The 25,042-nt window shown below is 34.0% G+C and overlaps 1 protein-coding gene across 1 annotated transcript in view; it reads left to right on the top strand.

Annotated features, from left to right (window-relative positions):
- Nucleotides 1-25,042, top strand: part of LOC145676396 (pickpocket protein 19-like) — a 189,605-nt gene that overhangs the window by 8,133 nt on the left and 156,430 nt on the right. Inside the window, exon 2 of the mRNA XM_081747246.1 lies at nucleotides 14,066-14,219. Coding sequence (XP_081603372.1) covers nucleotides 14,066-14,219 — 154 coding nt within the window. The remainder of the gene's footprint in view (nucleotides 1-14,065; nucleotides 14,220-25,042) is intronic.

Genomic DNA, 25,042 nt, shown 5'->3' with positions numbered 1-25,042 from the left:
GCTCCACCAAATGCAATTAAGGAATCATTCTCATCTGTTATCCTTATCTCAAAATTGTCAACCTTGTCTTTAGATATAGGAAAAAATAATTGATAAGTAGGTTCGTAAGTAATACTATGTTTAAACTCAGCATCTGTTTTAAATGATGCTATAATTCCTGTTTCTCTATGTGTGTATTCTGTATCTTTAACAAACATACCATCTGCTATATTACAGTGAACATTTATAGTATCAAACGGATGAAATTTTGGCAACTTACTTCCAATATGTGTTTTGTTTTTTTCTAAAAATTCAAGAACATTTAAACTCGAGAACAGTGCCTATACCCTCAATTGTAACATCATTACTATCAGTTTCTATTTTAACTCTATTTCTTAAATGATCTTCTGATAGTATTATGTTGATGGATTGAGATTTTAAATACGCATTAAGTAATTTTAAATTATATTGCCCTTCTGGTATAAAAACTTGTCTATCGCCATATGAGAAACTGTTTTTTTTCTGTTGTTATGTTTGGAGTTAGATATGTACTGTAAAACCCAACTAGTCCTCTACTTAAATAGTTGCTACTGTTGTCTAATTCGTAATGGAGTTTCTTCTTTAAAACAGAAGTATCACTCGTTAACTTCAATACCTTAGCCATTTATTATATAATAAATGAATGAGTTTTATTTACCTAGAGATATTCCAAGAGAGAAAGTAATCAAGTTAATAGATGTCATTCAAAAGATAGAATACAGTTTAAAGAAGAAAAAGAGAAAACTACTAATTGTGAAATATGCATAACACACTTTGATCACGGTATCGGTTATACTTTCTGCAACAACTGGATTTATTAATATTTTTATACCTGTAACAATTTACTCAATATTAACAACGTCTCTTGCAACTGAAAGTGCTATTATAACAGGTTTATCTTCCAACTTAAACATAAGCAAAAAAAGATGAATATAAAACCATTGTCACTTGTATTAATTCATTTAAAGAACAGTTAGAGATGATAATAACATTAAATGGTGAAATGGATAACGAATATATAAAAGATACGTTGCTTAAGATCAGAGAACAACTTAAAGACATGAGATCATAAAACAGACGATTTTCTCTATAATAAATGAGTAAGATAACTATTAATTGGGATGTAAAAGAGATGATGAAAGAAACAACAGTTAAGAAAAGAAATGGAGAGCTTATACCTGATGATATTCGATGTCTTATAGTGGGTCCATCTGGGTGTGGTAAAAATATTTTTGTTATTAAAATTTTTATTACAGCCAGGTTGGTTAAACAATAATTACTTCTATATATATTCTAAAAGCATGAATCAGCCAAAGTATGAGCAATTGAAAGATCGATTTGAAAAATCAGAACTAAAGTTTAAGAAGCAAATAGCAACGTTCTTAAGCGGTATTGATTCTATTGTACCTATTGATGAATGTGAAAAATACTCTGTAGTTGTGTTTGATGATTACATTTTAGAGAATCTAGATACTGTTAGAAATTACTTTACAAGAGGTAGACATAGACATTTAGACTATTACTGTCTTGCACAAACATATTCAAAAGTACCTAAACAGCTTATAAGAGATAACGTTAACTTTCTATACATATTCAGACAAGATGATACTAATCTTAAACATGTGTATAATGAGTTTGTTGGAGGAGATATGTCTTATGATAAATTTAAAGAGATATGTTCAAAATGTTGGCAAGATGATTATGGTTTTATAGTAATCGATATGACAAGGAAGGTAAACAATGGTAAGTATAGGAACAAGATAAAACATTTCTTAAACGTTTGACTTTTTTCACATTTATTGATGTTCTTTGACGTTTATTGACGTTTGTTCGTTTTCTATATAATAAACGGATGAGAAAGATATTAATAAGAATATCAAGTTAAAGGAGTTCTTGTTAAAGGGCTTCAAATCTTGGAAGAAAGATAGAGCAGGTATATAAGATAAATTTAAGACATAAGAACAACCTGTCATTGATGCTATTCAAAACTTGGGAAGTGAGATCAAAGAAGTAGCAGAACAAAATAAAAATCTAATAACTGAACTTGTTCCAGTTGTACATAAGGCGGCTTCAATAGATCCTAGTCTACTAGAAACACCTAAAAAGATAACTTATGATACTTCTCCAAGTAGTAGTGATAAGCTTATAACGGGAGAAATAAAACAAATGAGAAAACAAATTAAACACAAAGTTGAAGGAGTAGAACCTTTAACAACAGCACAGTCATTTGGTAAGATTGCGACGAAATATTATAGTAAAACAAATGAGAGTGTATTTGGAATAAGAACTGTAGAAGAAGATGGAAAAATAATAAATAAGATAGGAAATTCTGAAGTTAAAGTGAGTGGTGATGATTTGATAATTAATGGTAAAACTTGTAAAGGAACAGAAGGTCTATGTGAATTATTAACAATAATACTGATAAAACCATTGAAGATTATGATGATGACGATTTTGAACAGTACAAGGAAATAATAATAGAAACAGATGCTGCCTTCCAAAAATATAATCGAGATAAAAAAGTAGCATCGAATAGAGGTTCTAAGTACATTAATATTATCAAGCCTATTTGGGATAATTATATTAAACCATCTTTACCTCCAACTCCTAAAAGGACTGGTGAAGGAATTAAACAATATACAGAGATACCTAAAGAATATATATGGATGGATGATGTGAGAAAGTTAATTGATCGGTTAATAGTTATAGATGTAGAAGAAAAGGCTGGTAATAATAACTTTTATAATGAGAAAGTAAGTATAGTGAGTATGATTAATAATAAGCTTTAACAATTTATTTCTAATGATCCAAAAGGTATAGGTTATTGATTAAGATCTTAAATACATTAAACCACGATTCTGGAATGATGAGAAGCTTGGAAAAGGATTAGTAAATGATTGGATTAATAAACTCCCATTTGAATTACATATTCCAGGACTTTCGTACTGTGGTCCGGGAACTAAGCTACAAGAAAGATTAGAAAGAGGTGATAAAGGTATTAACCCATTAGATGAGGCTTGTAAAGAACACGATATATACTACAGAGACAATAAAGATACAGAGTCAAGACATATTTCAGATAAGGTACTAGAAACTAAAGCATGGAAAAGAGCATTTAATAGTCATTCGTCAATTGGTGAACGATTAGCTGCTTTTGGATGCTTTAGTACTGCTATGAATGCTAAGGTTAAGTTAGGATGGGGATTATAAGTTTTTAATTGTTATTATCTATGATTCTTTTATGGGTATATCCCCTAAAAGCGTTGTTTCAAGATTTTCTTTATAATAAATGGATAGTGTTGAGAGTTACGAGTTACAGATCTTTAAAGCTAACACAAGAACATTTAATAATTTGAATGAAGCTAACAAAGATATTGAGTTTGATTTCGATGTGGGGGATGGGTTCATACATCCACACAAAGCAGATTGTCATATGACTTTTGAAGTTGTTGGTGAATCAGTTGGAGAAACATTTGGTGCAAATGATACTGTAAAACTTGTAGATAACTTCTTACCATTCTTCTTTTCTCAAATTGAGGTTAGAAAGCATGGAGTTATTATAGATAAGATTGAACTACCTGGAATAACATCTACAGCTATTGGAACAATAAAGATTTCCAAACCACAAGTTGAATATTTAAAACAAGCAGGATTTGAAATAGATGATTAACTTGGTCTAAGAAAGGACTTTAGTGTTTTGTATCCATTAAGATTAATTCCAGGCTTTTTAAGTGATTATAAAGAGGTTATGTGGAAAGGTGGATTGAGAATAACATTTACAAAAGCTAACAACAATAACGATGTCTTGTACAAATGAACTGGATCAGGATAAGGTGCAGCAGCTCCTCATGATGGAAAAATAACAATAAAAAGTATGGAGATAAGAATGCCTATTGTTGAATACGAATCTAATTATGAAAACAATTAAAGTTGAATATTCTTAAACAACCTAGAATCACTTTTTCATACCATACTTATCAATGTGTTCAGAAGACTGTTGTAGGTTCTTTCTTGGAGTTCGATGTTACTACTCAATTTAATTCTAGACAATTTGATATGCCTGATTTCGTAGTTGTAATGTTCCAAACTGATAGAAGTGGCAAACAAACAGCAGATGCAAGTAAGTTTGATCATTGTAAGGTGAAGAATATCTATCTTAAGAATGGGAGGAATGAGGTATTTCCAAAAGAATCAAGAAACTTAGATATTGCTAACAGGGATTATTTTAAGATGTATGAAGATTATACTGCATTTAAGAGAATAACATGTGGCAATACCGAAATGTACTATGATCCTGAAGAGTTTATAGATAATAGACCAATGTATGTGATTAATTGTAGTAAGAGGAAGAATGTATCGGTAAATGAGAGAACAAACATGAAGATTGTAGTATACTTTCCAGAAGCTGTGGCTGCTGATACTATATGGTATGCGATTTTAATTGGACAAAAGAACTTCACATTAGATCCCAAGAATGAGAAAGTAGTTGAAGAATTTTCGATAGTTAAATGTATGTTTGTATTGTTTTATGGAAGTTTTTCCATAAACGAAATTGATAAAAATGATTAAATATTTTTGGTGAAGATAAAAATTGAAGAGTGTTCATTGGTTTTCTATATAATAAATACCATGTCGAGATATATTGAGCTTTTAAATAAACTTGGAAGTCTTGAGCAAAAACAAGTTATTGGATTAAGAGAATTAGAATTAAATGCAGAATATAAGATTGTGAAAATGGTAAAGATTAAAATTAAGTTTGGAAAAGCATTTTAGTTGAGTTTGAGGAGTTTAAGGTCTTTCTTCCACCTTGATTTACAAAACACTTAACAGATATAATGATTGATGAGATTGTTAAAGATGGAATAAAAATCAAATACACTGGTCTAAAAGATAATTATCTAACTGTTGAGATCTGTATGTAAATTTTATGTAAATTTTTTGTATGTAAATGAGGATTGGTTTTATGAATATTTTCATAAAACGAACATTTTTCTTATAACAAATAAGCTATGGCTACTTATTTGAATAAAAAATGACGTTAAAGCATTGAGATTCCTTCGCATAGATGAGTTAGAAAAAGGTAAACGTACGAGATAACAATATGGAAATTGATTCAAACACAGCGTTATGGTCAAAGAGTTTTAGTACATTTAGATGAGAAATATAAGACGTTATTACCACAAATCTATAATGATGAAACTGAACAAGTATTGAAAGATTTGAAAAAATATAAGCTGTTTGTTAAGTATGAGAGTTTGAAAGATTTAGATGAATCCAAAAAATAACAAAAATGAAACTTGTAATTTTAAGTATGTTTTAAGTGTATAAGTGTTTTTATGGTTTCATTATCAATATCCGAACTTGTAATTTTAAGTATGTTTTAAGTGTATAAGTGTTTTTATAGTATTAAGACTATAAAAAACTAAGACCTTTAGATATACAAAACATAATGTCATTTAAATTTCAAAGATACACGTATAAATAGGGGATTTATTTGAGTTTTTTATAATGATATTCTTAGAGTTATGCACCCTGCAAGACATTCGGTAGATAGTAAATTTATTTCTCTATTGATTGCCGTTTGAATTTTAAAAAATCGGTTAATATTTCACGAAGTTATAACAAATTGGAAATATTATCCTTATTGTTATGCAATCCGCAATACAATCAAAAATACCTAATTTTTTTCTTTATCGATTGTCGTTTGAGTTTTGAAAATCGGTTAATAAACAACGAAGTTATAATGATCTGGAGATATTTTCCCTCATGAGCCGCCATTGATGTCAGTGTTGGTTATCGTTTGCAAAAAATTATCATGTTTACCTTATTTAGTACTAGTTCATTTGTAATAATTTCAGAGCTTAATTCGTAATTTTAACAATTCTGGAAAAACATGTAAAAATGTTAATTTCCAACCCTGTTTTCTAGATTATGCGATACAACTTAGTTATTGAAATCTGGTATCACTGAATGCTTCTACTCTAGAGATGTGTGGGAGAAAGAGAGAAGAAGATGTGAGAAATAAATTTTGTATATGGAACACTAGGGCATGCATGTGGCACGTTTTGGAACTAAATACTGACTCTGTCGACAAGGATGCTAACGGCGTAGCATTCTTCGCTTGAATTATGATCGTTACGAGAGAAAAGTTCAGCGAAGAAGACAGCGCCCGAGCTATGTCCAGCCGTTAAATTCAATGTTAAGTATATTGGAGGCGAAGAATACTGCGTCGTTACTCCGCTGTTAATCATTCTCTCTTTGTTTCTATTGCACAAACCTCTCTGTCGTTCAGAGCTGGGAAGGAAAGAGAGAAAGAGAATCGAATTGTGAGTCACGTTTTTACTTCCTCCTTCTTCTTTGCTATATATGTATATGTGTGCTCGTCAGCTGATATTGTAAGTGTGTGTGTGCGATTGAGCGAGAATATCTATACATATATCTGTAACAGCTGTATACAACATACTAAATTTAAGGTTTTATAATTCAGTTATTTGTGAACTGATTTACACCAAACAAAAACTATTTTTTCAATCAAAGACAGCACTATAAGCTATCAGTTTTGGATGAAAGTTTTTATGATTTTAAATATCATAAAAGCCTATGCGATCTCACTTTAACATTGTAGTTATGGGAATACTTTGCATTAGTTTCTTGGGTCCCTTATGTGCGTCAACTAATGTTAAAGCAAAAAAAAATATTCAAAGAAAGTGCTTGGTAATTACGTTAGTAATCTAGTGGTGATTTGTAGTTAGTGATGATATATCCATTTTCGTTAAATTCTGACAACCTTTTTTGTATCCAATCATGAAATAGTTTTATATGGGGTATAGAACAAAAGTTCTCATTATAATATGCAGGAATTCCACATAGAACACATTTATTATTAATATTTTTTCATTACTTAAGTCATAACAAGATGTAATTTCGTTCCTTCTAGTAAAATATGGTGGGAAACCAACACGTATTATATCTTTAAATAAAATAACTTGTGGTGCCGGTAATGTAAAACCTACGGGGCTATATGTTGGATCTACAAACTTACATTCTGATAATGTAGCTGGTCTTAAAATCTTAAATCGTGTGTCTATATCCTTAAAGAAAAGATACATTATTTTTATAAAGTCATGCTCTAGCATTTTATTATGTATTTCAACCACTCGTTCTTTTGATGAGAGTGAATAATGTAGCAACGGTCCAGAATATTTTAAACCATGTTGAGTTTCTTTATTAAGATTCTCTGCTCTACAACATCTTTTACAGTTATCAGCCCTCTTGTTTCCATTTCTAGCGAACTCTTGGAATTGTTTTAATTCTCCACAAATTACACACTTTTTCATGATTTATTAAATATAAAATATCCAAAGTAGTTAGTTCATTTTTGTTTGATTTTAAATGTCATAAAAAAGCCTATGCGATCTCACTTTGGGGTATCCTTCTGTGTTAAAGTACAATAGTCAGTGGTGGCTTCATAATTTATTTGACAGTTAGGGGGGTGGAAGGGGGAAGTGTCCGAAAACATACAAACATACCCTACTCCTCCAGTAAATTGTCCTTAGAAACGTTTGCAGGTACCATTTTAATACAGGAAATCCGACTTTCATTGTATACTTTTACAAGTAAAGGCAATACTTTGATGTAATTGTATGTTTGATATTTTGTAAAGTATTTTCATCTTTCTGCGATGCTGGCTTTAATATCGGAATCCTTTGTTGTAACATGTTACACGTTGTGTTTCCTGAGAAACTTTTGTGGTACCTTGTAGGTAAATTCAGATTCTTGATCACTACGTAGCACAATTGGTTTACTGTTCTGGAAAATCATTTCAAATGCATTCTCTATATCCTCGGCACTTTTTGATTTTTATGGTACAGCCCACCCGTACCGACTAAACACATCAATCACTGTAAGAATATAACGGTAATTGTCATTATATTTTTGAAGTGATTGTAAATCATTTAAATCACATTCACATTGATCATCAATATTGTTGACAAGATAAAAATCTCTACGGAAACGACGACGTACAGTACGATGTAACGTGTAGGCAGGTTGTTTGTTTAACCAAAGTTTTATTTTGGCTAGAGGTATAGATTTTCATGTGGCTTGCCATAATTTCTTTGCTGAAGAAAATGATGCAGGATGTGTTGGATTGTAGTAAATGGATTTCAACTTTTTTGTTCATGGTTTGTACGTTGACCATTGTGGAATTATACGTTTTCTTTTCGGTCGGACTTCTGAAACATCATCATCATCTTCTTCCTGTTTTTCTCCGGAAGAAAATAACTCAGGTGCAGGTTTTGGTGGTGCAGATCCTTCGGATGCTGTTGAACTATTATGCTTGACAGTATAGTTTAACTTTCGTGGATTACCAATCAATTCTTGAGGTGTGTTTGACGATGCAAGGTAGTGGCAAAACAATTTCCACCCTTGAGGATTAGAATGTTTCCTCGGAATGTTTCCTCAGTTTTTTTGTTTGAATTTTTTTTGTTTCAAAAATATTGCTTCAAACTTGTTTTTGAAAATTCTTTATATTGAAATTTTTTCGTTTCAAAATTTTTGTTTGAAAATTTTTCATTTCAAAATTTTTGTTTGAAAATTTTTAATTTCAAAATTTTTGTTTAAACATTTTTCGTTTAAATTTTTGTAATTTTTTTGTTTCAAATTATTTGGTTTCAAAATGTTTTGTTTCAAAATTTTTGTTTGAAATTTTTTCAAAATTGTTCGTTTCAGATTTTTGTTTTGAAAATTTCTTAGTTTCAAGATTTTCGTTTAAAAGTTCTCGCTTTAATTTTTGTTTTGAAAACTTAGGTTTGATTTTTTTTAGTTTGAAAGTTGAAAAACTTTTAAATGCCCTGAATCTTCTTCAAAGTTTCCACCTAATTCCTAGAGAACATTGACCAGGGACCCGTCGCGCATCAAAACCAAATCATCGATCACGTGACCATACTACACTCTAAGGGTCCTACCAAATTGAAAGGGGATACCCGTCCAAACCTTATAACCTTATCAAAGAGGATAAATTGAGTCAATAACCGAACACGGTTATCCTAATGTGTACACATGAAAGGACCACCGAAATTTATCATGATACATATTGAGGTCCTGTACTGTGCTTAAATTGGACAATTTCCAAAAATTGAAGGGATGGACCCCTTGCCAAATTTTAAGAAGGGTGCAACAATATACCCATGTCTTATGATAGCAATGGGACCCTTGTAATCACATAAGGTAATAGGATCTCATCAAAGGTAACAAAATGGACAAAAAACCAAACACGTGGTACAACGTATTTCTTACGTTTATATTTTGGCAATTTTGTACCCTAAAAGGGAACGAGGTGGACCATCTAAACTTATCATGACACATATTGAGGTCCTGTACTATAATATCAAATGTTTAAATTTGACATTTTCCAAAATTTAAGGGGTGGGCCAAGGTACCCCTCCCAAAATTTTAAAGGGGTGCACCAACGGACCCATGTCTTATGAAAAGTAATTAACCCCCTTATATGCCCATATAACCATACAGGGTAATAACACCTCATCAAAGGGGATAAATTACCCCTCCCAAAAAACCTCCGGAATTTGAATTTTTGGCAATTTGTTACCCATGAATGGCAACAACATAGACCGCCAATACTGATAGAGGTACATACTATTGTCCTACGTTACCACACGAAATTTTTAGATTTATCAATTTCCAAAATTTAAGGGGGGTGGTTCTATGTACCCCTGCCAAAATTTAGGGAGTGGGCCAAGATACCCCTGTCAAAATTTAGAGAGGGTGGTTTTAAGTACCCCTGGGTCATTGTCCCCGGGCCAATGTCATTGACCTCTGACCTATGACGTCACTAAAATTTTTGCTGACTCGGCGCGATATAACGGGATCCCTACTACTGCGTTATATCATTTATGCGAGAGTGAGAAACTTTAAGACGGTTTTCCTGGCTATTGTAATTTGTAGTATTGAATTTTAATGTGCACTCGTATCTCGCGAGAGGTAGCACAAAAGTACATTTATCAAAATCTACTTTTCCGTTGTCATGAACTTCTGTTCCTACTCGGTTATACAGTAATTTCCTGTAACCTTGAACGACAGGGACACGAACACAAACACATCGGGAACATTTAAAATTCGAAAAGTTCTCCCACCGTGAATCGAACCCGGGACCCCGTACATCACAGACGCACATGCTAGCCACTAAATCACATAGGGAAATTAAAAGGCCAGCGCGGTGTAGTAGCTCTAGTGGAAATGCTCGAGATCTGTACTTGTAATGCATTGTGCAATTTCTTCGAGAGAGGCAAAACATTTTACATTGCATACTTGTCCTTGTTTCGTTTCGTTTTTATTCTTTGTATGTTTAGTATAGCTCATGAAATAGGAAACACATTTTTCGCTATGATGTCCACAAATAATATATCAACTGATCATAAAACATAAATATGTCGGTGAAGTATGATAGGTTAAGTGTGGTATTCTATTTCTATACATAATTCCTTCGTAGTTAAGGCGTTAGCGTACGCACCTTTGACGTAAGAAACCCGGTTCGATTCCCGGTGTTTGGTCATATCGTTCGGATTCCACACTAATCTGTAGATTAACGTCTCATATAGCCTCGCTGTTAGAAGGAACGTTAAACTCAACATCAACTCAATGCTAGGTTTATACCATGAATAGAAGCAAGGGGTATTTGATACTATCCTGCAAAAACCATGCATTTATTTCTTTGGCACATATTACAATGGATCTTACTTTTTGCGACATTAATTATAAAAGCTTTAAGAAGAAGAAGCTTTATGAACATTATGTCGCTTCAAGCGTTCAAATAGCTTTATAAAATCTTTTTACATTGTTAGTAAAAATTCAAGCATATATTGTATTTGACTCTGTCACTTAATGTCTTTCACTTTCTACCCTCTCTCGCCTACACACAGTGTCTCTCTTTCTCTACATGTGCACTTGTATATGGCAGTTGGTATCAGGAACATAAAGAAAATTCATTTTGGACATGTGGTTTAAGTATGTGAGTACAAGTATCCAAAGACTCATATTTCTCATTTCGTCAGCAAGTGTTTCTCCTCACTCCTGAACAAAAATACTCTTTATGATTTGTTCTTTTAACAGGGGGGAATACTTCATGCTGCTGTTCTAGCTACTCCCCAGGCGTAATCAATCTTGGAGCGGGCGTTAGTTATGTTGGCTAACTCACGAACTTTGTACATCAAGAACTTCTGTGGTCCACTGTACAATTATTGATATTATCTTCTTCCTACCAATCAGAAACACGATTAAGTACGTCGATATTACATAGGTTGTTTCATCGAGCTTCAAAGTGTAAGAAAGAAGATCAATCTTCACGCTCAGTTATTTGTTTATTTCTTGTTTTCCGAATACCGATTCGAAAATTTAATTCACTTTACGTTCTTCAAATTGTCTAATTCAGTTAATATCCTAAGTCATTCCGAACAACACTAACAAAAGAAAATTGCTGTAACGCGTGTGACCAGATGCGCAAGTGTGAAGAGTTCGAACAGGTGTAGAAATATTTGATGAAAGTATATTACGAATATCTAATTAATATTTTCCATAATCTTTTACGTGGCTGTGAAAAGTAAAGAAAGGAAACTTAGTATATTTTGGTGAGTGTGAGTGATCTCCTTCCATTCTGTTCATATTTAATATGTTTTCTTGCATTGGCATTTCATAGACATGAATGATGAAGATGATGTTGCACTACATAGACAATTAAACGAGTTTCCTTTATATATATTTAACACGTTGGTTAATTTTGTTTTACGAATATGTATAATACAGAACTCATTTCAATTACAAAATAAACAACATTACGTCTTTTCTCGATAGTGCTATTGACAGCGGGACGCACATCGAAGCAAGAAAATTAAAACGTTTATTTTACTAGTTTTCCCAACCAATTTTAGTGAAAAGGACACGAGTTGTTAACAGTGAAACCAGCCTTATCATCAGGTTAAATACGCCAATATTAGCTTTGTCTTTATATGTGTGTGTGCGTACAACAATAACCCTTTGTTCGAAAAGTTGTTAAGACACTTTTTCTACTTCAGTTCCCATGAGAACGCAAATTATGTTATATTCAATGAATGTTTGCTAGTCACGTGACCCACGGTAAGCAGAAGAAGCACTAATCAGTCGTTCGATAACATCGAAACCTCCATCACGGGAAGGAAGTTTGCCAACGACTACGAAACGTGTGTGTGAAGTCACCCACCACGAAGTAGTTACCTGCCAATATTCCTAGTTTTCGAAAATCATGCTAAAGGCCATTTCATACGTTTGTAATCGTGAATTTGTATAGTTAATCCGATCAACGTCCGAACATAGTTTTAATTACTTAGTCGTCTGGAAAAAGTTTCCGAATGAGTGCCGTTTGACCGGACTCGGTGTACAGATATCTTACGAAGCGTTTACAGGATTCTTCAAAGGACTCGTTACCGAAGCAGTGGAAGAGGATAAGGCGTGACATAGGTTGCAACACAGAAGAAAATTGTAAGTAGCCAGAAAATTGCATTTCTGAAGAGGAAGAATCCAGTGTTATGATCGCTTGTGGAATATCGTTTGAAAAGTAATAATGAAATAATAATATGCTCAATTAGCACGCCAGCTAGAAAAGTGCCTTTGTAGAAAAGAAAAGTAACAGCGGGCAATAACTTACGCACAACTCATTATTAACGAGCCAATTACACATAAATAAAGGTGCACAACCTGTTATTAATGTAAAAGAGAAAAAGACGAATAGTTAGTTGAAATTCTCAAAAGTTAAGCGGTATATTGTGTAAGTGTTGCAAACACTATTATTTTCTTACGTAGTGTTCTTACATATTTTGAAGCTTATTAAGTTGTGATAATCAAAGTGTAATACTAAATGTAGTATCAATCTTAAAGTAAAAATATGAGTAGTTAAACGTAATTACTATTTGAGTAATCATTTTCTTTTGTAAATTACATTCCTTCATTAACGCGAGGTTGTAGGTTATGGGATGTGCTTCGCATCCAACGTCGAAGTAGTGAGCTATTTCTCACAAAACGTATAAGTAGTAGAAAAGAGAAAAAATAAATAAGCCAAGTTTGATAGCTTGTACGTAATCTACCACGTTACCTATCAATTTGTTATTTAAATCTTCCCAAGTTTAAATAACAATTGAGAAAGTATGATATGTGTCTTAGTGGGAGATGACATCTTTCGATACCTCTCAGCTATGAGTGCAAGGGTAGAGAGGAGTGACCTCCAACACTAGCATATTTATAACAGTTTGTGATCAATATTTGCTATATTCATATGAAGGCTAATTTTTCCGAAAAATATTACTAAGTAACTAAATATTATTATTTACTGCCATTTAACTTTAAAACTGTAAACCCCAAAATTTCAATTACACTTTAACAGTTTTCGCCCCATTATGTATAATCGTGGCTTCACATTCGACTTCCTATGTTTTATTCTAAATTTTACAGTGGCGTATAAATGTTTACTTTGTTCACTAAATATCATCTTTCAGCTTGAAATGACAATTTCTTAATATATGTTTCATGGCCATTATTGAGAAAGTCTGAGTTCTTAGGTAAAATGGATGATGGTATATTCGAAAGTAAATATTAGGCCTTGGTTAGTAGTTTTCTCGACCACAACGAATTTTTCTTTCAATTTATTTTTTCTAAGCATGAATTCATGATTTAAACAAACAACAATTTTATACATAATTTTCTTGAGTTACCACTCTTAAATATAACTGTTTACAATACCACAAGCAAATTTGCTTTAGATACCTTAGTTAATTAATATGATATATTTCGTAGCACTGTATATTTGCAGCAGTGCTACATAAAAGATCAAGGTATATAGATAACGTTATTTTATCTCATGTTTAATATGTTTATTTCAATATAAAATCATCCTAAGAATGAGTTTAATTATATTGGATTTCTTTATTTAATTTTAAAAATGTATTATATCAACCGTAATTTAAGAGGTTTGTATTCGCTATTTACTAACACTTTCCTTTTTAAGGTTTTTTGGAGAAGTTACCAAGAGAGATCAGGACACTTACAAATCGTTTTTTAGAGATGTGGCTCATTTAAGTTCAAGCAACATGCACACAATGACTAAATATTCGTCAATAAAGGAACTACAGAATGTCGACATAACTGATTTACAGAACAAGGTATTTTCTCATGTTAGTTAATAATACTATATGGAAGTGTTTGAATTCTAGATTTTAGAACATAATATACATAATTACTATCTACTAGGTTGAATAAAATTACGTAATTACCTGTAGGATATACACACGAAAATACAAAAGGAAGTCCTTAAAACAATTAGTTTATAGAATATATGACTCGTCATTTTATTAACTATCAACTGTCCAATTTGCTTACTTTATATGCATCTGTGTCGGTATGTGCCATCAGTTAGTAGCTCAGTATAATCTCTAAAATATTCATTAAATAAATGTAACGATTAGGTGTGATACTCATGCAGAACACGGTACTTAACTGTAAAATCTTGGTTTTGATTTAAATAAAATTCAAATGTTTATATTAAAAATGTCTAGCCGTGGAAAAGATGAAACAAGGAGAAACGATTAAATTATAAAATGAAAGAGGAGCACTATCATGATATTGCAAGGAGACTGGCGCTGTCCTAGTCATCAGGGATGATAAATGACTTCCTGTGGATGAACCTGAAAACTCTGGAATGAGTTAACACGTGGATCTCTATCGTGTTGATCTGTTAGGGGCGTCGAGTTCTTTCGTCACGACGCATCTTCAACGATATTCATTCCATTAGTCTGATGTTAAACTCAAATTTTTCTGCTGTGATCAATCAACAGAATGGAATTCCCAACACATTGACCTGGTTGTTCTCCTATGGTGCAATCCGCTTCTCTCGTAGATCCTGCACCTGTCCAAACCATGTGTCGAATACACCTTGTCGATGTTTTCTCCGTGGTTTTATTCCGCTGTAAAAGGATGAGTCTGGCGCTCAGTGAACGGGGAAGTATCAGGCTATGCGGAAGGGAACGCGTAAAATAAAGAATCAAAGTGGTCGTGTTTATTGACAATTTCAAAAGTTACAATTAGCAAATACTTGCTTATACAACCTGTTTGGCAATGTACAACAGTAATAAGAGTTTTGTTCAGTTGGATTTTAAATGTTCATAATTCGACCGTGGATAAATGTAATTTAATAAAGTAATTGAATTCAGCGAATTAAGTTAAGGGTTTACACAATTATCACATGGTCACTTCACAGAAAATAATCTTGAAGACTCTAACGAAGAGATGCCCATCAGCATCTGTACGGACGACCATACGATGAAAAAGAAGACGAGGCGAGAAGACCATCAAGGACTACCAACTGAAAAGATTTTCAACCCCAGGAAACAACGAATTGAAGAAGAAGTTTTCATCCGTTCTCTTCATATTAAGAATGTGATAATTGCCGAAAAGTTACCAACATGGGCAACATTAGGAAAGAATTCCACAACAGGTAAAAAGAAGTTCTCCTCCTACATTGCCATCAGTCAGAAAGTTAGTATTTAGAAAGGCAACATCGCAGATATATAAGGAGATGCCTTCGTCTTACCAGTCAAATGCTTGAATAACGTTTAACAGAGGCCATGCCCGACATCTACCAGGACCGTGTCCTCTTCACGTTCAGGAGTCTGTTACCTAAAAGCCACAAATAAAATTAAATTTAAAAACGAACTTGTATCCTTGTTGCATGTTATTATTATTATTATTATTATTATTATTATTATTATTATTATTATTATTATTATTATTAATATTATTATTATTATTATTATTATTATTATTATTATTATTATTATTAGAGTCCCACACTTTTCATTTGAATTTATAGCTCACAATAAATTCTCAAAAATAATCATTTTGTAAAATCTGCTGCATGTACAGTTAATGTTAAGCTTCATTAAGCAAAATGTTTCAGAGTTTAAGTTTATAATTGTGATTTCTCAATTTTCCACAATTTATTCATTACTAAAGAAACTCATCCCGTTGATGCCTTTGTCGCTGGTAAATAGAAAAACTAAATTCTACGAACAGTAAAATACCATGAAAAAATTAACAAAATCTTCAAAATGTTTGAATATTTCAATCCATGTTTAACGTTCTTGAGCATTAGCAATATGATCCATTCCTAGAAAAGCAGACAATTATTTATTTATTTTCCTTATGAATCTTAAATTATTTCGAACAGTGTCCCGATCAATACCTTCATTAAACCCAACCAATTACGCTATATAATTTCACAGAATAGAACTACTACTGAATATATTTTCAATATGTCAAGTAAAATGAAGAAAAATTCTATATAGAATTTGAAGTATATTTTAATCCCACCTTCTTCCAGATTTACCAATTTTCACTGAAGCATTCACTAAATAAAAAAGAGTAAAAATAGTATATTTTTTCCACAAGCAAAGTATTTCCCAACAATGCTGAATTTCAATCGAAAAGAGTAATGCTTAAGATGACATTCTTGCTTTGGAGGTGGCAATACTATGAGATTGTATTCACATATTTTAAGATTATCTATACTAGTATTGTTCAAAATTGAGCGACTTCTCATCCCTTGAGTTTGCTGTATTATGTAATAAGTTGGATTTCCGTGGAACTGCTTGAAACAGTGATATGTTGTACAAATTATAATCATGAGAGAAAGTCTAAATTTTCATAACCACTGATCACTGGACATTTGACCACTAAAGGGCCACTTTTTTAAACAAAAAACAGCAGAATATATTATAGTAGGAAAATAGGTTGACCCACGATTGGGAAAATGGTGGCGATGTTACATGCCAACGGTTTCCCAACGTCAGGTTTGCTCTCTTTGGCAACCATTCCCACCCAAACCATTTCTAAGTCAATCAAAGTTTTTTTACGCAACCAATTCGCAACCATCTCGCAACGTTAATCCAACCAAGCCCCAACTTCGTTATTAATATTGGCCATTCGTTCACCCAACCAAATCCCACCAGTCACCTTAGGTTAGCCCAGCAAACATTGACGTTGAATGGTGGTGCAGCATCCAAAAGCTGACGTTTACCTGACCAAATCTTGACGAGCCCCAAGATTCCTCGCTATAGGTGGGGGTAGGGTAGTGATGCATTCGGTTTCGTACGTTCGATTTTCTATATGGTATTCCGTTTGTTTTATAGACTTAGTTTTTTAATATTTGATTAATGTTTTCTTGTTCTTCGACCACGAAGGAGAGCAAAAGTTGAAACAGCAGTGTACGGGACATAAATCCCAGTTGTTCGGTTTCCCTAGTAGAAAAGTTCGTTTTCCCACCGTTGGGAGTTGAGTTGCATTTGTTTAAAACGGTGGACGATGGTCTGTGCGAGCCAATAGAAAGCCTATATATTGTCTCAACATTAGTTAAATTTATAGTTGGCCAACCCTATATTCTGAAGACCTTCCATAATTATATTTGAATTGACTTTTCTATAACCAAGAAATTCGTTACATTAATTTTGGTAAATGTCGGATAACCGTCCTAAAAAAAGCAATTTTCCTACCACTCGGATAGTTTGTTTTATCGTTGACTAATGGTCGCTAACTCCGTGATATTTCGTGCTGGAAGAATGCGTCACTACTCACGCGCAGTTCTTCACCATCGTCTTGTTGTGTTCACATTTCGAAAACAAATGAGAAGTTAGTATTTTGTGTGCTGAAACATTTTCCTATGCACAGTGTATAATAACCTTTTTTAAAAATAAAATTTTCAACGCACAACAACTGTCAAATATCGAACACTTTAAAGTATGTGATTGTGGCAGAGTTTGACTACCTGCTGGTCTAATTATTAGCACGTGCGCCTTTGGTGTAATGGGTCCTGGTTACAACTCAAGGTGGAAGACCCTTAGAAATTTTAGCTGTAAAAGTAAAATTAAGTAAAAACCTAGTAATAAGTAGTTAAGACCGTTGCAAGCATGAATGTTTGCCAACAGATCAACTGGGATTCGCGTCTCGTGCACTGCTGCTTCCACTATTTCTTTTACTGCCCAGTCGAAGTACAACTAAACCTTTATCGAATATATAAAGTCCTTAACACTATGAAATAATGAGAATATGTCAGGAATACCATATAAAAAGTCAAACGCGCCAAACCGAATGCATAACCTCCCTACACCACGCGCCGCGAGAACACATTTGGGAACAAGGTCATTATTAGTGCTCTGAAACGGATCGGGTCAGGTCAACTCGGGTCGGGATGTCGGGTCGGGTCTGTCGTGTCAACTCGGGTCGGGTTGTCGTGTCAGGCTACTCGGGTCGGGTTGTCGCGTCGGGTTATTTGCCTCGGGTTGTCGGGTCGGGTCAATCGGGTCAACTCGGGTCTGGTTGTCGGGTCGGGTCAGCTCGGGTCGGGTTGTCGGGTCGGCTCAGTTTACTTTGGTCAACTGAGTTTAGGTTGAGCTTATACTCGGCTGGTGTCGAAAGCTGCTGTTTTTCACTAGTTGCCTAATTAAAAATAGCAATTTTCAATTAATTTTATATCAACATAAATCTATTTTGAACATTTGCAGCTAGTGCTTTTATGGTAAATGCTTATTTTTGTACTTGTGTGTACTTTAATGTTTAAATGTGGAAGACTGATCTTACCAATCGACTGTAATATTAATATCTACGTGAATATGGAGTCTGGATTTAGAACAAAACTAGAAGTTGTTTAAGGAAGAACAAAAGAAAGATTGGAAATGGAGACCAAGCACAAGCAGGGCTGCGGTGGCTCAGTGGTAGAGAATTCATCTCTGGTGCATGGTGTCCATGGTTCGATCCCAGCTTGTGCTAAGTAGGCTTTGTGGTGGAGAAACGCCATGTAGTGGCTTTTCTCGGGGTTTTCCGGTTTCTTCCCACTTTCATTATTCCACCATTTCATTCATTTCTCATGGTCACCTTATCCCTTAGCCTCGGTGCATAATCGAGTGACCTTAAACTGAATATTTTAATTTATTTCACCAAGCCCAAGGACATCGATACAAGAACAAGATAAAGATTGGATATGCAAGACGAATTGCATAGTAATCTTGCTCTTGGGCTTGTTTTGGTGATCACCAAGTAGCGATGAGCATACTTTCTTGCTTTCCGTATAGTATGAAAGACCATAAACAAAATCACACTTGGTCTTCATTTGTACCGATGAGGCGAGCATTGTTGGCTCTTGTATAGTCTGAAAGACCACCTAGACTACGAAATGCAGCACCAAGACGTGACTGCAAGACAATGAATAAGACGCAGTATTGATGACCAAGACCCAGGGTGTGAATTGTTTGAATTTCATTTGTTGGGCTGAAAGTGATCAAATAAAATTAGTACTTTATAAATAAATATCATACTGTATTTTGAAATTTTAAATTACAAAATTTATATTATGTATCTTCTTACGTGCAACTATATATACTGTAAAATACGTCTTAATTACCGAGAAAGAAAACTCAAAGTGGCACGGGTCCCGGAATCATAAGAACCTATTTTGGAATGAAAGTTGAAGGGTTGGAAAAATCAAAGGTGTTCTCCTGTTTCCTCAACCCTTATCATTGTAATTAAATGATTTCCTTTTATCTCCGCCAAGATACTCTTGCTACTGCCTTCCGAGAATAACCCCTGCCTTCCGAGCAGGTGAGAACACTGACCTTAAAGAAAAAATTCGTCACATAGAACTAAAGCAAGAAAAAAAAATTCTCCCACGTCGGACATTGCTATCAGTTATATTCGAAAAGACTTTTTTAAAAATTCTTAACATATTTGGATTATGAATTCCAAAGGATAATCCAATATATATATATATATATATATATATATATATATATATATATATATATATATATATATATATAATAACTTCTTATACACAAAAATAAGTACTTTTTTAAAAAAAGATACACAAATAACTTGCAAAATTATATGTAGTATTTTTACTTCAAAATATCACACACCCTCCTTTTGAAACAAAAAATAAAAGATGAGAGAAATACATTTACATGATAATCTTAAATGCTGCACATCAAGAACTTGGTTTCGAGTGGTTCTGTACATTCTTGAAAGTTTTAAGTTTTAACTTTCATATACATTGTATGAATATTTCGAACAAATTTCTCATTCATTGATCACATACGTAATAATGTTGCCACGTATAAGGTGCTTGGAATTTGCAAAATCGATAAAATTACGAATTCTATAATGCACTGACTGTTTCTTAAGTTTGTTCAGAATCGGGAAGGTACCAAATTTTCTGTTAATTGATCATATGCATAATAACTGTTCATCTGACCGTGCGGTTTCCTAGACTCAGAAACAACATCACGGTTTACCCAGTCCTGAAGGTTTCTGAATTTCAGCCTGAAGGTTTCTAACGACAGGAATTCAACATATTATTACGAAACTTTTTTTTAAACAAGGAAAGCTATGGAATACATTTAAGAAAAGTGGAAAGAATCATTCACTGTTCCAATTCAAGAGAAAGGCGACAAAACTGAATGTAATACTTATCGAGGCATTTCTCTTAACATTCTATTAACAAGATTGATTCCATACGCAGATGAATTATTGGAGATTATCAGTGTGGATTTAGGGACATTGATCAACTATCGACCAGATATTTACTATTCGATAAATACTCGAAAAGAAATGGGAATATATTACCCAGTACATCAGCTGTTTATTGGTTTTTAAAGGTCTTACGACTGGGATAGGAGGGAAACATTGTACAACATTCTTACAGAATTCTGAATACCAAAAAAGCTAGATATATTAATTAAAATATGTTTAAATGAATCCCAGAGTAAGGTCTGAGCAGAAAAATTCTTGTATATGAGCTTCTACGTCGAGAATGGCCTGAAACAAGGAGATGCGTTATCGCCATTATTGTTCAGCTTTGTTCCGGAGTACGCTATAAGGAAAATTAAAGATAGCAACCAGGCCCTAGAGCTGAATTGTATTCACCAGGTTACGGCGTATGCTGATAATGTAACTTTAATAGGGGATGATAGGAGAACAATAGAAAGAAATGCAGAGTCCTTCTTAAACGCTTGCAGCGACATTGGTTTAGAAGTAAATGCAGAAAAAACTAAATACATGGAAGTTCACCGGGATCGTAATATGGCAAATTATAGATGCGTTAAAAATCAAATAATACTTTCGACAAAGTGGATACTTTCAAATATCTGGGATCAATATCACCACATCAAAATCATATCCACAAACAAATTAAATGTCGACTGAAATAAGGAAATTCGTGTTATTATTCAATTCAAAGTATTTTGTCCTCGCGAATTCTGTCGAGGAATTTAAAACTTAAAATATATAAAACGATAATCATACCTGTTGTGTTTTATGGTTGTAAAACGTGGTCGCTTGAGGGGAGAATGCAGGCTGAAAGTATTTGAAAATAAAATCCTGAGACGAATATTCGGACCCAATGGGAACGGGAATGAGCGAAACTTCATAACGAAGAACTGCATAATTTATACGATTTACCAAACATCGTTACAGTCATCAAGTCTAGGAGGCTCAGGTGGACAGGTCTTGCAGCCAGAATTGAAGAAGGTAGGAACGCTTTCAAAGTTTTAACTCGAAATCCAATTGGAAAACGTCCATTAGGAAGACTTAGGCGCAGATAAGAGGACAATATTAAAATGGATCTCGTAGAAATAGGAATCTAAAGTAAAAACTGGATCCAGTTTGTTAAGTCAGTGGAGAGTTTTTGTGAATGAGGCATTGAACCTTCGGATTCCATAGGCCGTATATATATATATATATATATATATATATATATATATATATATATATATATATATATATATATATATATATATATATATATATATAATATATATTTTTAAGTTAAGCACAACTGCACAACAACCATGAGTGAGTGGTTAGCTTTTGCGCTTCTATCGGTCGGGAACTCCGGGATTCACCCCCGCATCCAATTATTTTGACAAAAGTTTTCCTTAATTGTATCTTTGAATGTAGAGATAATGTGTGTACTGTGGGTTCTGGCCGACTTCCTTTCTTATCATTTTTAATCGTTGTTATTCCTAATTACCAGCAGTGACGGAGTTGCGAAAGGGGTTAGGGTGGGGATGTTTTACGGGTGAAGCTTAACGAAATATTTGCTGTGTCTTTACTCATAAACTCCAAGCTCTTCTCCAAATAAAAATTAGGTATTTTTAGAAAAACTAAAAATTAAAAAGAAAAACCCCTCCCAAAATACTTTTCTAAGTCCGCTACTGATTATAAGTATAAAATGGTCTTCAAGGTTGTATCCGGAAGGTTATTGCTGAATATAAAGACAAAACGAAATATTAGTTGTGCTTGTGCTCATAAACTCCCAAATAAAAATTAGGAAATTTTAGAAAACCAAACATTAAGCAGAGAAACACCTCCCAAAATCCTTTTCTGACTCCGCTTCTCATTATTTGTATAAAATGGTATTCAAGTTTGTATCCAGAAGATTATTGCTAAATCATTGCACAGATACAGTATAACAAGAATGTGTAAGTACGTTTTGACAGATATACTGACAAACGTACTCTCTGACGGATATATTGAAGAACAAAAGTTTAACTTATGTGCTGGAAGCTAGAGTAGGCCTACTTATCTCTAGGAAATGAAACACGGATGACTAAAAAGAAATGATGTAGAAAAGAAAAATGTCGGTAACTCAGAAGTTAGAAGAAAGTTAAACATCTTCTACAGTTGCCCTCAAATACTACGTACTTTACGTTTACTTTAATTCATAAAACATGTGTTCCATCCATCATGATGGTGAATTCCAGAGCGAAATATAGGATTTAGGTCATGAAATCGTATTTAACTTTACAGTATACTATAAGAAAGCTATTTAAATAGAAAAATCATAAAATGAAAAAAGGCAAAATTTCCAAAATTCTCGTTTTTTTCTCAAAAAGTCGGCTTTTTATGTGCAAAAAACCATCGATTCAAAAAAGCCGGCTTTTTTGCATCTGCATATACAAATCCCCCACTTGATCTAGTTAGTGGTTAACGTGTAAGACTTCGGTCCACCTGGCCCGGGTTTAATTCCCAATGGGAGTGCATTTTAGCGTTCACCCAGTGTCGTGACCATAATGCTCTCAAACGAGTCGGGTCGGGTCAGTCGGGTCAACTCGGGTCGGATTGTCGGATCGGGTCAGTCGGGTCAGCTCGGATCGGGTTGTCGAGTCGGATCATTCGGATCAGCTCGGATCGGGTTATTTGGGTCGGGTCAACCGGGTCAGCTAAGGTCGGATTGTCGGGTCAGGTCAATCATTTCGGATCACGGTTCGGGTCGGGTCATCGGGTCGGTCTTCAACCCGACCCGACCCGACCCGTTGAGAGCACTAGTCATTATGCTAAGTTTGGTTAGGTAAACTTCAGCACATTCATTTGTGAACTAACATTCAAGGTCGAGGTTCGGCTGGGATAGCGTAGGTCGATTAATGTCATTTGGTAGGTGAATAAAGTCCAACATTCCCAATTACGTTGTTGTTTCATTGGCCAAACGTAGGGAGATGGTTGGGAATTGGTTGAGTAAATGAGGTACCAACCTTAATTACGATGGAAATGGGTGGGATATGGTTTGGGTGTGAAATGGTTGCCAAAGCGACCAATCCTGACGTTGGACCACTTTCGCTGTCACATCCCCATTATTTCTCCAACATTTTGGAAACCAATTTTGCTACTAGTGATGCAAGCAGGCATGCTTCCAACATTTTTAACTGCTTATTACTGGGTTTTATTTAATATTACTTGTTTTACTCCCTTTTCCAGTAACCTAGATCAACAAGGACACTAACGCAAATAAAATCGCGGATAGTTAAAATTCCAAAGTCTCTCCAAGCAAGAATCGTATCCTGGACATTTACATCAAAGGCACACGTGCCAGCCACTAGACCAGCGAGGAGAGCAAGTCGCCCATAATCGCACACTTTACTAGGGTTGGATATTTGACAGTTATTGTGCATTGTATATCTTCTTTTTTTGAAAAAAGCAGACTATATCACTGTACAGAAAAATGACTCAATACAAACAACATGAACTCCTCTTTTGTTTTCGTATTTGAAACTCAACAAGATGGTGGTGAAGAATTGTGCAAGAGCAGTTACGCATTCTACCAGCATCATATATGATGGAGTTCGCTATCATTAGCTAACGATAAAACAAAGTGGCCAAGTGGTGGTTAAAGTGCTTTTAGTGGAGCGGTTCGTCGACATTTCTTGGTTGGAAAAAGAAACAGTCAATTCCAGTAACGTTGTGTGAAGGTTAGATAATAGTTGGTAGACCAACGAATGTTTTTCAGCTATGGGTTTACACCGACCATCACCCACAGTTTTGACCAAATTCCATTAAGTTCGTACGGTGGGCCAAACAACTTTGGTACCAGGGTAACGGTACGTTGGATATTGCGATGCTGACAAAAAGTCTGAATGGGCATAATACCACCTTTGACCACTACAAGTTCACGTTTTGGAAACAGCAGAAAGTAACAACATTCTGGGATTTTTTTTGGAATTATATGATAGTCTGAAAGGATTACATCTTCTCATCTTATACAAAACGGCAGAAAGTTCATGGAGAAAGATGCGGCAAAACAATTTAAGAATATGTAGCCTACCGATATTCATCTTTCGTGACAAAGGGAAGTTCTGGAAAAACGTAGGGAGGATGACTGGCCAGAAGTAAATCTCTCGAACAAATGCGAACAAATGGTCTAACAAGTGACCTACTGTTGCTCGCTACCCAGAAATTAATACTTTTGCTCAGAATCATGACGTCTTTTAAATCCAAAATATCGTTATTCTATGCTGTTTTCAAAACAGTGGCCAAACTGTCAGTGATTAATGGTTGTGCCAATTAAGACTTTTTCGCAGGATAACAATACAATTTCAGCTATTTCCGCAGAAATTCAGAATACAATTACCTTGTGCTGGTTTCAAAAATGTGGCCCTGTAGTGAA

The sequence above is a fragment of the Thermobia domestica genome, unplaced genomic scaffold (genome assembly GCF_964235325.1).
Source record: "Thermobia domestica unplaced genomic scaffold, izTheDome1.hap1.1 HAP1_SCAFFOLD_144, whole genome shotgun sequence".
Classification (NCBI taxonomy): Eukaryota; Metazoa; Arthropoda; class Insecta; order Zygentoma; family Lepismatidae; genus Thermobia; species Thermobia domestica.
The sequence above is the reverse complement of the archived record's forward strand: the minus strand, read 5'-3'. Positions and strand labels throughout refer to the sequence as shown.